Source organism: Pavona decussata, unplaced genomic scaffold (genome assembly GCF_977016875.1).
Source record: "Pavona decussata unplaced genomic scaffold, jaPavDecu1.1 SCAFFOLD_141, whole genome shotgun sequence".
Lineage (NCBI taxonomy): Eukaryota > Metazoa > Cnidaria > Anthozoa > Scleractinia > Agariciidae > Pavona > Pavona decussata.
This window is the reverse complement of record NW_028145554.1, coordinates 351824-367726: the sequence shown is the minus strand read 5'-3', so window position 1 is coordinate 367726 and position 15903 is coordinate 351824. Positions and strand designations below refer to the sequence as shown.

The 15903-nt window shown below is 40.9% G+C and overlaps 1 protein-coding gene across 1 annotated transcript; it reads left to right on the top strand.

Moving 5' to 3' along the window:
* The first annotated feature begins 1703 nt into the window (after positions 1-1703).
* On the top strand, positions 1704-15561 carry LOC146466706 (uncharacterized). The gene is made up of 9 exons (XM_085126875.1): positions 1704-1910; positions 6181-6861; positions 7541-7705; positions 7979-8250; positions 9059-9805; positions 10580-10817; positions 12545-12797; positions 13826-13957; positions 14461-15561. Exons 1-9 carry the CDS (start codon positions 1859-1861, stop codon positions 14600-14602), a joined length of 2682 nt encoding a protein of 893 aa, XP_084983001.1. The 5' UTR covers positions 1704-1858; the 3' UTR covers positions 14603-15561.
* Positions 15562-15903: the final 342 nt, after the last annotated feature.

The following is a 15903-nucleotide window of genomic DNA, read 5'->3' as shown; positions in this document are numbered from 1 at the left end:
TCAGAGGTATTCCCATTTTCTCGTTTTTACCGGAATTATCGGGATATCACTGTACTATTTGCTTCAACAAACTAATACCATGCTCATTGATGAAATACGCGGTTTGTTGCCCAAAATTTCCAGTTAAAAGGACCCTTCCATTTGACTTCCAACAGGACAACCACTGGTCTGTCCATACAAATGGAAAGCGCTTGAGAATTACTCTCTCCCATTTAAAATATGGCGGAACGTTCTCACCGATTTTCCCATACAAACGGAAAGCGTTTCTGATCTTATTGATTCCTGCCGTGATTGCATCCGAGGCCCGGGGGTTGCGAGGCCAGTTCTAACCGATTTTCATATATGCATCTCCTGAGTTCGTTGAAGCATTTTTTCCCTAGGATTTCTGGTCCCCAATCCAAGAGTAGGGGATATTTTAAGGATTCCTGGGAACAATGGCTGTCGAGGTTTCAATTGATAAATGCATACAGTTAGACTACGAGCAGTCCCTTATTCATCTCAGGTACAGTGAAGCACGCAAACCACGCGCGCGCGCGAAATTGTTTCCGCGAGGAGACACGACGCGCGGAGAGGTTGCTTCCCTGCGGGCGTCGCGTGTCCTCGAGGGAAGCAATTTCCACACGCGCACACGTGGACCGCTGGTTTTACCACCCCTACGAAAATAAAGGACTGCTTGCAGTCAAGCAAACAGTGAAATGCGTATTCCCTTTTTTTAAACGGACAGCAAGCGAAAGCCCAAAATTTTGTTCCCATGATCTTAATCGAACCACAGCAAACTCCAACTTTTTCCCGCTGAATTCCCACACCTCTGAACTTTTCTGTCGGGGCCAATGTGAGATTACGGGTTACGGTTATTATATTAAAGAAAAATTGAACAATTTGACAGGGGCGGATTTAGGGAGGGGGAGGGGGGGGAGAGGGGGGGTTGCGAGGGGTCCGCGCCTCCCTTTTTTCTTGTATTTTTAAAAAGATTTTATAACCGTCTTTCGAATGGTAATATGCACTCAATCGTTTTAATTCCTCTTAAAGTCTGTCTTCCGAAACCTTTACTTTTGATCCCAAATGCTCCCAGAATTGCTGTGAAGCAGAATCTCCACGAACGGTGAATTTTTAATTGAAGCGGGACTTGTGCTCTCGTCACAGTTTCTTCGGTCGCCTCTTTCTGGCCGATCTTCTGGATCCTCCCCTGCAATTCAGGGCAAAAAAAATCATCCTTCAGCTCAGATGAAACGCTAACACGGAAAGCGTATGATTACGTAGATTTTAAGTAGGTATACTGTTTACTGACCTTTACTGTGCAAATTAAAGTTGCAATTGAAAACTGTGAAAATCATTCCCTGGCTTACGTCCACAAACCACAGTTAGTGACTACATCACAGGGCAGCTGTTCAGTAATGCACTAACACTGCAGTTTCTGTGGAGCTGTTTCTTCGTTTGATTCTATGAACTCTCCCGTATGCATCTTTATGTGTAGTTTATGTAAGTACGATCGGAAATGCATCCTTGAAATTTCAAGACCTCTCCAAAATATTCAACTTTCATAGAGTGGCACCACTTATATCAACATCAAATATTCGACTTATATCGAGGATCGATGACTGACCTGAAATTAATTACAAGTGGACAGTAGAGCATTCCCCGAGAAGGGGTGGGAGGGGCACTTGATACAGGTTTGACTGTAATTGGTCACCGCGTGACAGCAGAATCGAAAGAGTGCATGACTAAAGTCGAGGTGTCATCTGCTTGAATTGGTCGCGTGTTTCCACAGTAAACAAGTGGCTCTGTTCGCTGCGTTTCCCGGGGAAGATTTCGTGGCATCAAGAAACTGCAATCGCAAGAGAGTGCCTTCTACTCTAAGATGGCGTTCATTTTGGTGATAGCAATGAGTGGCCTTTTGGATTTGACTGCAGGTTAGTTGTGCCTTTGACCTAATCGAGCTTGCATAATTAACTGCAGAACATCAGCCAATACTTAAGCACTTGAAAGGAATCCCAGAAAATGACAGGGAACCCGGGCAAGCAGATATTGTAGAACGATCTTGTATATTTAATTCCAAATTTCGAGATGCTATTTTTTATATCATTGAAGTGGCTATGTGAATTTAATACGCGGTATGTTCTGATATATGCGTACCTCGCCTGAAACAATGAAAGATTACAAATGCGATACTGGAGTTATTGAGACTTTTGATACTCTGCTTTTAAAATATTAACGGGTCAAATTTGAGGCAGGAACTGAATTGTCAAGTGAAGGATCTCATAAACAAACACTAGGGGCTTGTTCAAGCAGTCTGAAAAGCTCATCATCGCTTGAGAGATAGTGATACATTTGGTTAATGTAAACATAAAATAGCTGAATCACAGAGAGCAGTTCTCGTAAGCTTGTAATTGTTTTAATTGTGTCGCAGTTGCTATTGTTTTTAGGGCTGGGTATATTGGTCTGTTGTTTGTTCTATTGTTTTCTAGAAGGGTTGGGCAACGTGGTCTCACGTGATTGACTTGCAAAGCCCAGGAGACGCGTAGTTGCGAGCAATCCAGGTGCATTGCATTTGACTTTCTGACAGACGATATCAGGGAAGTCTACGGGTGGATCAGCTATGTTTCAAAACATCTCTCGGTCCGTTTAAAGTTTAATTCGGTAGCTTCTTTTCGGCTTTACAATTTGTGTACTTGCTGTTGCAATTTTCTTCGTCGTTATTAAACATTCAGTTTCGGTCTTAGGTGACGATGCAGTTTTGACTTTATCATTGTGACGTATGTCACTTTTCTGAAGTCACGCAACAGTTGTCACATTAAATAAGGAAATAGGATACTGATCGAGTTTGGGGATGAGTTGAGTTTGAGTTAAGTTTGTTTTGACTTAGAAATGGAAGACAGCTTTTAATGGGAAGTAAGACTGACGTTTCACATTTCATGGCTGTAAAATGGCCAAAACGTCACATTTTTCTTAGTTTTAAATTATCGCTACTCGTTCACTCCCCGTGACTTTGGCTAACGGATCTCTTCTTATCTCTACGTAGTCCGTGAAAACTAAATACCCTTGAAGCAACTTTTTGAAGGTACGGTGAAACAATTTAGCATATCTCAACCTGAGATTAACATTTCCGATGCGTTTCAGCCCGGGGAAGGCGGGGGGGGGGGGGATGGGGGAGGGAGGGTTGGAAGAGGGGGTGGGAGTTCAGAATCGCAAAAAATATCTCGCATATTTGGTCGGTAAAATTTCTATTGATAACATTTTGTGTAATATTCCAACAGTTAACTATAAACCAACAGGAAAAAATGATAAACCCCCCCCCACAAAGAAACAAATTTAATAAAGTTGAAACAAAAAGTGAAGGGATTGTGAGTGGTTAGACTGTTCACAGTCTCCTATTTTTGCGCGGGATTCTCGAGACTGGTACGCTTCGATGGAACTGCCGTCATCTTGGTTTGTAAAATCCGCTTCCCTCCCCTCGGTAGTTTAGACACTCTCCCGAGATCGCGCTCGCTTTTACAAAGCAAGATGGCGGGAGCTCCATCGAAGCGTACCGGTCGACTCGAGATTCCCATGGAAACATAGGGGGACTGTGAAAAGTCTAGTGAGTGGTGGGCTTTTAGGTTTATTTTGTCATGAACTATCAATCTTCAGAGTCGACGTTTCTTTTGGTATAGATGGAAAAGAGATATCCATCTGTCTCGTGTAATTGCGAAAGACTGTAGTGACTTTTGTTATCCTTCTGTCTGGGAAAATCGTTTTTGCCAATCATATTTTGTTTATTCAAGGAGTGTCATAAAGTGTGTTCAATTTTAACTGTTTCCCCGAGGGTGAAGTTCGTCTCGCGTGCCGTATTGCTTTCATATATCTCTCAGTTGGCGCACGAGATGTAATTGGTCAATTTTGCAGGCCGTATATCATTGTACGGCCCGCTAGCTTCCTTTCCCGGGCACCCGATTAACCTTTGAGGTATAATAAATATCTTGCTAACCTCGTTTTCTCGGTCCGTTTTGTAAGCTACGGATCCTTGCTTTTTTTTTTTTTTTTCACGGACTGAGTTTGTTCCCGTTAATTTATGGGCGCGCGGGCCATAAATTAACGGGAACAAACTTGGTCCGTAACAGCAAAGTAGATCCCAGTACTATGCAGCAAGTACGTCATATATGAACATAACAAAAAATGACCTACAGCTTCGCCGTAGCTCAGTGGCGTGAGTATCCGGCGCTCACGGATTTGATTCCCGTCGGAAGCTGAATAAAGCTTTCCTACTGCATGACCAAGGTTAACCGAGTGTTTACATGATACCACTACGACTTCAAAACTTCAGCACCTCCCCCTCCGCGGACATTAACCTTTTGAGAGTTGGCTTTTTCAAATTCCCGCCCCGTCAAATGCCTTCAAAGGCCTTCAAATGCCCCACCCTGGGGTCGAATTTGCGATCAAATGCCCCTCCCCAACAACAAATGTTCCAGTTTTTGGTATACTGTATTTGGACTGTTAGAAACTGATTCATTTGCATTCAATCAAATTTTCTAAGCATACTTCGAAAACGCTCCAAACATTGCAGAGACAGTGCGAAGACGTCTCTTGTCGAATTTAAGAATTACCTTAGTTCATAAGCTTAATAAGAACGTGCAAGAGAGTATGAAGGTACATCCTCTCTTGGAACGTGTCAATTTGCATAGTTAATTTTTTATTCTGTATTCTACTTATTGTGGCATGTTTTTTTTGTACTTTCACATTTTGTAAGTGGTTGGTTTGTTGCCTAACCGGCTTTTACCGACCTCATTGAGATGATGATGACATTTTGCTCCTTGAACTCGTCCGTGGATCAAGTGTATTCCGCCGGACTAAAAAGAAATGTGTCAACTTGACACCCAAATTTCTTACCACACCCAGGTAACGTTCAAATCCCCAACCTCTCGAAGGACCTTTCGCGTCAAATGCCCTACTCTCAGGACACGGAAAATGGTCAATCGAATTGATCGGCTGCTACGAGTTCATCCCGATCTGTTCCGAACTATGTTTGAAATGCTAATCATGGTTAATGTCTTCGCGTAATAACGCGGCCATACGAGAATATTATTCAAATAACAATCACAGTCCTCAACATTCGAAAAGAGAACAATATGCATGATACTACTGAGTCCAAAATTCTCAATCGCATCGAGCCGTTGGGGTGGAGGGGTTAGTTCCTTATATAAGCTTAATCATAGCTATGTGGCACCTCAGGGGGTTTTTGAGCCATTTTGGTCGGCAACTGGGTGTAGAAGACTTGTAGATTTAAACCATTTTGATCGGGAGTCTGAAAACGTGTATGGAATTGATAGGCCACGTATGAGAGAACGGGTGTGGATCTTAGAGGCTGGATCTGAAAACAGGTAAAACAGGTATTGAAAAATTACAAACCTTGGTCTAAGATAGTGTAAGGGTTTGAAGGACCGGGTGGCGCACCCCAGCAAAAATTCTGACCCCTTTTCCCCGCCAAGGGATATGAGATTCTTGCACCGGTGCGAAAACTCTCATCTAAACGGTGTGATGATTCGTTTTTGTTCCTTTTACTTTTAACTGTGTCACTGCGGGACAAACTCACACCGTCATTACTGCTAAAAAGGGAATAACATGTGATAGAGGGAGCCTATTATTTAAAAGCCTTGTGGTTTCTCATGGGCTTCCTCGCCACCTTTACAATATATGTTTTTAATTCCATTTATAGTGGCAAAAATAAATTTAAAACTTGAAAATGGTGGATGTAAACGCAGTATAAATTTTTCCTCTCGCTCAGTAGCCGGAAGGAAAGTTTACCGCCATCGGGTAGACACTCCGTAACATTTACAATCCTCGTGTTTTTCACCTCTTACTTCGCTCGTCGAAACATTGTCTTCTGTTCATCCCAAAAGTCAACTGCTCTACACTCTGGGAATCACGCCTTCGTTCATACTGCTCCTGTCTTATGGAACTCTCTGCCATTAGCAATCAGAACCAGTAGCAGCCTCGCCATTTTTAGAAAACAACTGAAAACATTTCTTTTAGGAAAGCTTTTCATTTACGATTAGTTCTGAATGTAGAGTGCTATTGAATATTTTTATAGTATTGGCGCTATATAAATTTAATTATTGTTATTATTATTATTATGATTATTATTAATAATTAATTAATTAATTTATTTATTATTTTAACTTTTAACTTTGTCAAATACCGTTGTAGGTTCAGTTCAGGGTGACATCGACTACTTGGCAAACAATATGGAGGTTCACTATGATGTCCTCAACAACTTTCAGTCGGATCTTACCTTCCTGTCGCAGATAACTCTCACTAACAAAGGACAAACCCCTATCAAGCATGATGACTGGGCAGTGTACTTCTGCAACATCAGGATGATAGAATCGAAGCATCTAAAGCATAACCCCACCGGTTACATTATCCCTGGGAACTACGGTATCCGGTTAACCCATATTAACGGCTGCCTTCACAAGTTTGAGACCACGAGCGATTTTAAAGAGATTGCTGTGGGAGGTTCTTTTACGTTCAAATTCGAGGCAGATTATTGGTCCGTAGCTCGAACTGATGTCATGCCGCGGTGGTACGTCACAGCCAAGGGTTTGAGCCCTCGAGTCATAAAGAACACAGACGATGAAGAGCTCAAGTTTGTGGGGAATTTTGACACGAAAGAAAAATGGAAGAGGTTTGTTACAGACGTGTGCAATCCTTACACCCCTAACGAGCGCTATGACATGTACGTCATATCAGATCTGGGGAGTGCGCAAAATAGCGTCATCCCTACCCCTGTAGAAATGATCGTGGATACAGAGAAGCACGTGGTTATTAAGTCAGATTGGACGGTGTTCATTCAGGCGGGATTAGAAACGGAGGCAGCTCCACTGAAAGGTACCTTGATGCAATAGGAACAGTGGTTGATGTCGATTTTACTGAGAACGTTGGTAATTAATTCTGGTTTTGAAAGTTCGAAACGCCTATGTAACCTTGGCGACGATGATATCCGTAATATTGACCGTGATGACAATAACAATGTTCACGACAAAATAGATAAAGTAGTCAGCTACTTTTAGAAATTATGCCCCGAAATACGAATTTTTCTTTTCCCCAAGTCTAGACCTTTATCTCTTTTGTGTGTATTTTCATTGTTTTACATGTTCTGCCGTAAGATATTAGAATAGATTTAGGTTCAAATTCTCTGTATCCTCTGAAATTATACCCCGAAAAACGAATTTGTCCTTTCCCCAAGTCTACACCTTTATCTCTTTTGTGCGTACTCTCATTGCTTTACATGCTCTGCCATAAGATAATAATTAGAATAGATTTTGGTTCAACGTTTCTGTATTCTTTGACCAAAGCTGAATGACGATTCCTGAAACTAGCTAGGAACGAGGGAGTAGCGAGAGCAGCACTCGGCCCCTGGCTCGAATCTCGTCTTGTCTCGTCTAAGTGGGTAGGTTTTGATACTAGTTTCCGTCTTTTCTTCCCCGAAAACAGATGATGAGGAACCTGCTTTCAGGTTACATTTTATTTATTTGTTGTTTATTTATATAATTTTTTTTCGTAACAGACAAACTCAATCTTGTATTATCCACGTCACCAAAAGAGAGTAAAGTAATCAAACTTATGACGGGAGACGTTTCTGTGCCTGCGAAGAGCGGTCAGCAGTTTCCCAGCGCGCATGAGTCGTACAGCCTTGATGTTGACCCTTCCAAAAACGCCATCACCATCATCGGTAGGTCTTAAGCTGTTTAGTAATGTTGCTAGAAGAGGTTGTGCTAGGCAGGCACAATAAAATTGGCGCTACCGAAAACACGACTTTGATTCGAACGATTTGACTTGTGTATTTAAAAATTGAGAAAAATCCCTACGTGAAAGTACCAGTCTTAAGTAAACCATGTTTGTTCATAAGGTCAGCACTTGTTCAGTATTTTGCGTCTTAAGCTAATACAGAATGTGACTTACTTATGTGATATAAATGACTGTAATATGTACACCATTATGACAGGTAAGGGTCCGGCCGGTGTTTTCTATGGCGTTCAGACGCTGCTAGGGTTACACAGCTCTGCAGGGATGGTTCCTAAAGTGTCAATCAAAGATGCTCCGAGGTATGCTTACCGTGGGATGCACCTTGATGTTGGTCGCAATTTTGTGGCTAAGGATCACGTGCTTAAGTTCCTTGATGCCATGGCGACGTACAAGTTAAACAAATTTCACTTTCACCTGACTGATGACGAAGGCTGGAGGCTTGAGATTCCCGGATTACCGGAACTTACTGAGGTAGTGTGAGGCTTGAAAAAAACAAACAAACAAACAAACAAACAAACAAACAAATAATTGTGTTCGACGTTAGGAGAACGCATACTATTCGTGTCGCTTCCTTCTGGATGCTGTGCGATTTCAGGGTTTGGGCGCCATCTTGGACTGGCTCACCACTCGCCTCAATTTCATGCGAGAGCTTTGAATCCCGCTGGTTAACTGAAGTACCACGGGTTGACTCGCTTCGGTCTGGATGCCATGAGATCGAATGCATTTTTTTTAGAATTACAAACCTCTATTTTCAAAGTACCTATACACGTTTCCATGGTAACATTTTTTACCAGTTTAATTTTTATTACATAAAACTAACAGACAGGACACTGGCTTGCGCTCCTTACGATTACGGTTATTTACAATATACTTTTCCTTTCATTGCGCATATGCCACTCATTGACATTCCAATCCTATTTTTTTTTTTTTGGTTTGTTTTTTCACTTTTTAATTTTCACTTTTTAGCCTAATTCTGCTTTAAACATATAGATAATTTAAATTAATGTCTTAGTTTTGTTCTATTTCTGCTCTGCCATTGATTCTGTCATTATTCTACCGTTAATCTGTTAATATATAATAGAGGGAGCCCATTATTTAAAAGCCTTGTGTTTTCTCATGGGCTTCCTCGCCACCTTTATTTTATTATTACACTGTATTGAAATTCGTTTTATTATGGCAAAAATAAACTTAAACTTGAACTTGACATTGGAATCAGTTGTCATGATAAAGTACAAAACTTAACACATTTTGCTTAATTTCCTTGTTTGGTTATTTTTAGGTTGGCGGAAAACGGTGCTTTGATCTGAATGACCAACAGTGTATACTGTCACAACTCGGCTCAGGCCCCGACTCTTCCACTTCGGGTTCAGGCCACTACTCGGTCAGTGACTACAAGGAAATTCTCCGCTATGCAAATGAACGTCATATTGAGGTCATCCCTGAATTCGACATGCCGGGGCATGGGAATGCCGCCATAAAAGCTATGCGTGCACGATACGACAAATTATCAGCCCAGGGAAATAAGCCAGGAGCGGAGAAATATCTGTTATCCGAGGCAAACGACACATCTCAATATTTATCCATTCAATATTATACCGACGATGCCATTAATCCTTGCATCGAATCCACCTACGATTTCATTGAGCTCCTGGTCGAAGCTGTAGTGAACATGCACAACGACACACAACCGCTGACCATTTTTCATTTCGGCGGAGATGAAGTTGCGCACGGGGCTTGGCTCAGCTCCCCTGCGTGCGACAACCTTGTACAGAATCTGGGACTGAATAAATCCGGCGGGAAAATTGCTGACGAGCTGAAGGATTATTTTGTACAGCGCATTGCCAATATCACGTCAAATTACAGCCTCCAACTCGCCGGCTGGGAAGATGGACTCATGGATGTCAATAATGTCCCGTATGACCGGAAGTTAATGAGGAATACACGAGTTTATGGATACGCGTGGAATAATATCTGGGAATGGGGCGGTGGAAAAAGAGCCTATGAACTGGCAAACGCTGGATATCAGGTAAAAGCTTTTAAATAACTTGTCGTCTCGAACGTCAGGTGCCATGCCCTTAGGTGTCATGCCCGAAATTATTCATTTCGTATTTTTAGACTCCTATCTATTCTGATACTTGCATATCTAGTTTTGTATATGTGAATACGCAATTCAGCTTTCGAGCTGCCAAGTATTTTATAAGTAAACTATCTATCTACTAGACTGCCGAGCGACCGTCTATTTTCGTTCAAGAATTGTTGTACGAGAACAACGCACCATTGGCTTTCTCGTTTCTCACCTTTGCGGTACATTGCTGTGTTGTTTATATGACATTTTATAGCTATTTTTATTGTACTTAATTATCATTCTTATTTCCACTTATTCTTATCTTATCTTAAAGAGTGGGGACCTGCTCAAAAACAACGCTTTGTAGTATCGATGCTTATTATCCAACTTTTTTAATCTTTATTTTAAAGGAATACTAGTGAGCTGCACAAAGCAACGTATCTTTTCAACTTGTTTTATTTCTCCGACCGGTTTCATCTGAAACACAGACTTCGTCAAGGAGTTTAACAAGACGGATGAAAAGAACTAACTTTATAACTAATTATTTTGATACAAATCACGTTCCAGTTAGAGTGTGAACATACGTAGAGGATATGACTACAATCCTGTGTAATGTTTAACTTTGGGGCTCATGGATCCGTGGTTAGTAGGGCTAATTAACATATATCGAAAAGAATGATAAATCAGCCGCCGTTTATGTATAAGGTCTATAGAGAAAATTTGTGACTCTTTCAGGTGATTATGTCCCAGGCCACCCACTTGTATTTCGATCACCCGTATGAGCCTGACCCAGAGGAGCGTGGGTACTACTGGGCCACACGGTTCACAGACACTCGCAAAGTGTTTGGTTTTATACCGGATGATTTGTTTGCAAATGTCGAGAGGAAACGTTCTGGTGAGCCCCTGACCAGAGACGAGCTATGTAAGACTCAAGGAGCATGCCCTAATCTGGTTAAGAAAGAAAACATCGTTGGTAAGGCCAGTAAGAATGTTGAAAACCTTTCCCATTTCAATCCAGTACAAAAACCATAAGCGATTTTCGTCATTACTAAATTCTTACAATATAGTATATGATAAATAATAATAAATTCTTGTCACAAGGTCCAAGAAATTAGAGCAAAACGTAGCTTTCAACCGTATCTCACAGATCTCACAGTCTTCATCAGCAAAGTGAGCTCCACGTAGTCACGTGATTACATGTTGTCTAGTCACGTGACAACTAGTGGTTAAAAAGGTGGGAAGATCATAGTCCCCATCTCTGTTTAACATGGGACGTTGGCGTCAAATGTGGATGGCTTCCTTGATTTTCAATTCCTTTTGATTTCCTCAGACTCTTTATCAAGAATTTATTATTATTATTATTATGATTATGATTATGATTATGATTATGATTATTATTATTATTATTATCAAGAATTTATTACTATTTAACGTTTACGAGGTCAGGAATGACTGTACATAGTCATAGTTTATGATGCTAGTCCAGCACAGGATGCGAAGAATGAAACGACTAGAAGTATTACGACTTCGTTCAGGATGGGATAGTAACCCATCACTGGATACTCGGCGTAAAATAACCAAGGGTATGTTTCTTCTGGATGATCCAGATCAGGATGAATGATCCAAGATCACTCAGATCATGGTGCACCAAAGGAACCGACCAATCCTTGCCCAGAGTGGATTCCTTGGTTCCTTTGATGCATCATGATCGAGTGATCTTGGATCATTGATCCTAATCTGGATCATCCCAAAGGAATGCACCCTAAGAGTATGACAACTCCCCCTTGGATGCGATGGTAGTTAATCACAGGACGTCCCAGCATAAAGTGACTGGATGGGATGCTAGTTGATCACAGGGTGGCCAGTATTAAATGATTGAGATTGGATGGGATGATAGTGGATCACAGGATACCCAAAATTTTGTCAGTAGATTTCCCTAACAGTTTGGCTGTAGCCACAGATACACCTGGGTAGGGAGAGACAATGTACAGTAACGGTTCTTACCCAAGGAAAGTACACGAACAAAGACCAACTGAATAACTATAACTATGAAAGTTTGCTGGATGATATTGCACAAGTGTCTCGCATCATGGGCCAAACATCACAGTCTACAGAGGCACTAATCTAAATTTATTTAGTGATATGGTTAAATCTGCTGATATCACGATATGTGACTTTGATAGTAGTCCAATCAATTATATAAAACAGGAAATCTATTGGTTTGGATTTCAGCTTTGCTCTTGCTTGCTTTACTTCGAGAGTTTGAATCTCCCGGCACTATCACGAACAAAATGGAACAATCCTCCATGTCGACTGCATTAATTTTGATGTTTGTTGGATGGTAACAGAAAACTTTTTTCCACGGTCGTAAAAAGGCATAAATCCTTCATGTTTGCCAGTAAGATTTTGGCACTGATGTGATTAAAAAAATTGGAAGCCAATTTGTTGAGAGAAACCTAAAGAGCGATTGTAATCATCCATTAACCAGGCAGGAATATAAGAATTTTCCATTTAATAATCCACTTTTTATTTTCACTTGCATGCGTGCAATTGGTTGAGATGTGTCACATGACGTAATACGCCCCAACGGAAACCAGGCAAACATCTAATTTGGTGAAATTTGAGTCCTAGAAGGACTCCAAGAATTAACACAAACACGAGGTTAACTTACGTATATAACTAAATCGTCGTTGTTTTCAGGAATGCAAGGTCATCTTTGGACTGAAACAGTGCGAACCGCTGACCAAATGTACTCTATGATATTTCCTCGGATGATAGCACTGGCTGAACGCGCTTGGCATAGAGCATCTTGGGAAGATATAACGGTAAAAAAAGATAAAGATGCCAAGAGAGCTGCTGATTGGGTACAATTTGCGAACGCATTGGGCTATAAGGAACTGGAACGATTAGACAAGATGGGCGTGCCATATCGCCTACCACCTCCAGGAGCACGGTAGGGAGAATTTATTTGAACAGATTTGTTGTTTAGTAAGCAAAAGGCAAGACGTTCTCAGTGTCGCGGTGTGGTGTCCTTATATACATATGTGCTTCTGGTAGTTGCTTTCTCAGGTTGTATAAACTACATTCTGTTATGTGATAACAAATTCAAGCTTGCAGAGTTTCAGAATCAATGAGCGTGACATGTTGTTGTGAAGATTTTGAAAACAATTTGCGTCACTGTAATGTACTTCTGAACAGATTCAAAAGGTTTTAAATCAAAGCCTAGAGGTTGATTTAAGTACATGCATTGACTCATAGTTTGACTCTTGGACGAAACAATTAAAACGTACTTACCTAAAGGCAAACCGCAGCGTATGTCTAAATTAAAATTTTAACTCATCTTTCCTGCTAACAAATTGTGAGAGTTTTTGATGAAGGAAGCAATTCAGCCATTTTTAGTGACACGCAAAACGTCAGAAATTAAATTTGCACTTATGGAGTGTCAAAATTTTCGCCCTAATTCTGGTTTAACATTACTATAGTAACACGCTTCTGACCTGTCAAGAATCGTTGACTGCTGATGGACAGGACGGAATTTGAATTGTAGCCATTCTCTAACTTAATTTCACACACAACAATTTCACTCTCTTGAGACTTGCTTACTCTCTTGACTGAAATTGTTGTTCGTTCTTTCTTCGTCTTGGTAGTAGAGGATCATTTTGTGCATTGTGGTTGTGTGTGTGTTTCTAACGAAACTGTGGTGCTGCGCTATGCTTCGACAAGACGACTTTATTATCTCTTTGATTTCTGTTATTATTCTTTCATGCGTTTCACCGAAATTATCTTGAATGCGGCACCTAGAACTTGGAACGACACTTCTCAGGGATTTCTTCTGCCATGAGGAAGTCTATTTACATGCCAATAGCTTTATCGCTCATCTTTTTTACGATGCTTTAGGAAACATGCTTTGGTTCCTCTAGCAGCGGAACTGAAAACCAGTCAGCTACAAAAACAGATTTTTAAAAATTCGTTTTGTTTTAGTGTTGATGACGGCAAACTGAAGGCTATATCTGTCTTCCCTGGACTAACAATCCAGTTTTCCACTGACGGCAAAACCTGGAACGACGTTGGCAATAATGTACGCGTAGAAGGAAACACCAAGCTGCGAACCAGGTTAGAAAGAGTGATCTAACTATGATTGTTTGCTATTTACGTTAATAAGAAACCGGCTTTCCCCAATATGAGTGAATGGGATAAAAAATTCTGAAAATATTCTCTTGCATTCTCTTGTATTTTCTTGCATTATCGTGTTGCCTCCAACCAATTTTACTTCCAAATTGAAATGCCTGAGATTAAACCAAGTGGCCATGCTTACGGGTCAAAATTGATTTCGGGGGAGGGGAGGGGGAGGCGGAGGGGGTGGTATTTCCCTTAGTCTGCTCTCCAAAACAGTTGTATGTTCAGTTTCATCTTACCTGCAACGTCGCGAAGAAACATTACAATTTCGTAACAACCTTGAAAACAACATCCAAAGTTTGAGCGTCCATTACGCGAACCTTCGCTCCCGTTTCTATCGATCAGAAATGAGTTCTTTTTACAAACAGTTTTTCCAATCAGTTACATTTCTTTTATTGGCAACTACGCGCGCCCAACACTTTTCTTTATGATAATTGCAGGTCAGCGGATGGCTCTCGTTATAGCAGGCTTGTGGAGATGAACGTGCCATCCGTGAAAAGCTGCTCACCTCACCTGATGACGTCACAAGTCGTGAATCTTTTCGCTGTTGCACTTGTCGTTTTGTTGTTGATGCGACAATGATTCAGTAGAATTTTTTTAAAAATAAGGAAAAAACAACTAATTAATTAATTAATTAATTAAAAATTAATTAATTAATGTTTTGATATAGTATTACTTGGAGTTTGTTTTCATTTTCTTTATTATTTAGTTTTGACTCCACGCACCGTATACTGCAAAGACGTGCGGAGTATATACCTGATTAATAAAAAAACGTTCGTTTTTCAATATCACAGACTATGGATTTTGGGATAATTTTCATCCTTATACTATACACTATGTGTTTTGGCCTGAATTTCATCCTAACACTATACACTATGGGTTTTGGTCTACTTTCCATCTGAATGATATATATTGTGGATTTTGGCCTAATTTTCATCCTAATACTATAGACTATGGGTTTTGGCCTAATTTTGATCGTAATACTAGACACTATGGGTTTTGGCTTAATTTTCATCCTAATACTATGCACTACTATAGACTACGTCTGCTGGCGCGTCGCCCCAGCTTTGTAGTAGATCCTCATGTTGTTACTGCCGTTTTGGAACAGCTTTTTTGTAAGAGAATCTCGTCTCGCATCAGTAGTCATTTAGCTGAAATGTGAAAGAAGTCTCCCGCGAAATCCATAAGCTGTTGAAGTCCTCTCTCCTCCGCAGAGGTTCGATGGGGTGTTATGTGTATCCGCTGAACGAAGTGAGTGCAGGCGCAAAAGCTGAGAGGGTTGACTTGGCGGCGAACCTCTGCCAGAAGCATGTCGTTTTCTTGTACATCCTTGTCGTTTTCTTGTACATCGATAGATTTCTCGGTCATCTCTAAATTTGACAGTTTCATTCTTGGCAGAAGTCAGCATTTACTTGGTCTCTACAGTTTGCGGTCGTTAATTTTAAGGTTAGATTTCACAATTTCTAGAAAAAAGCAAAATCGTTTGTATTCGAAGCCCTCCTTAAAACCCGTGGAGAGTGGACTTAGTACAGGTAGAGCACTGCAGAGCACTGCACCGGCATCGCAGAAGTCATGGGTTCGAATCCCGTTCAAGCCTGAATTTTTCGCAACTGCTTCATTGCGTAGTAACTGCGAGGATCTTTCTTCTATTTGGTTGATGACTATTTTGGCTCCATTGAAGAGAGATTTTCAAAGTTTGTTTTACAGTTCTGCACAAACACCTCCAAGAGCAAACCTTGCCAGGGTTACATTTTGGGGGGGCTATTACCGAGACTGTTGACCATTAAAAGGTATCTTAGGGACTGTTTTCTCCCTAGTGTGTCTGCTACGGTCTAACCCTGAAGTGCTTCCGATACAACGGTCTTAGCTACAATCTTGGACAG

Coding starts and splice junctions, on each gene's coding strand:
- LOC146466706 (XM_085126875.1), top strand. CDS start 1,859: ATGGCGTTCATTTTGGTGATAGCAATGAGTGGCCTTTTGGATTTGACT. Junction 8,251..9,058: donor GATTACCGGAACTTACTGAG/GTAGTGTGAGGC, acceptor GGTTATTTTTAG/GTTGGCGGAAAACGGTGCTT. Junction 12,798..13,825: donor CTACCACCTCCAGGAGCACG/GTAGGGAGAATT, acceptor GTTTTGTTTTAG/TGTTGATGACGGCAAACTGA.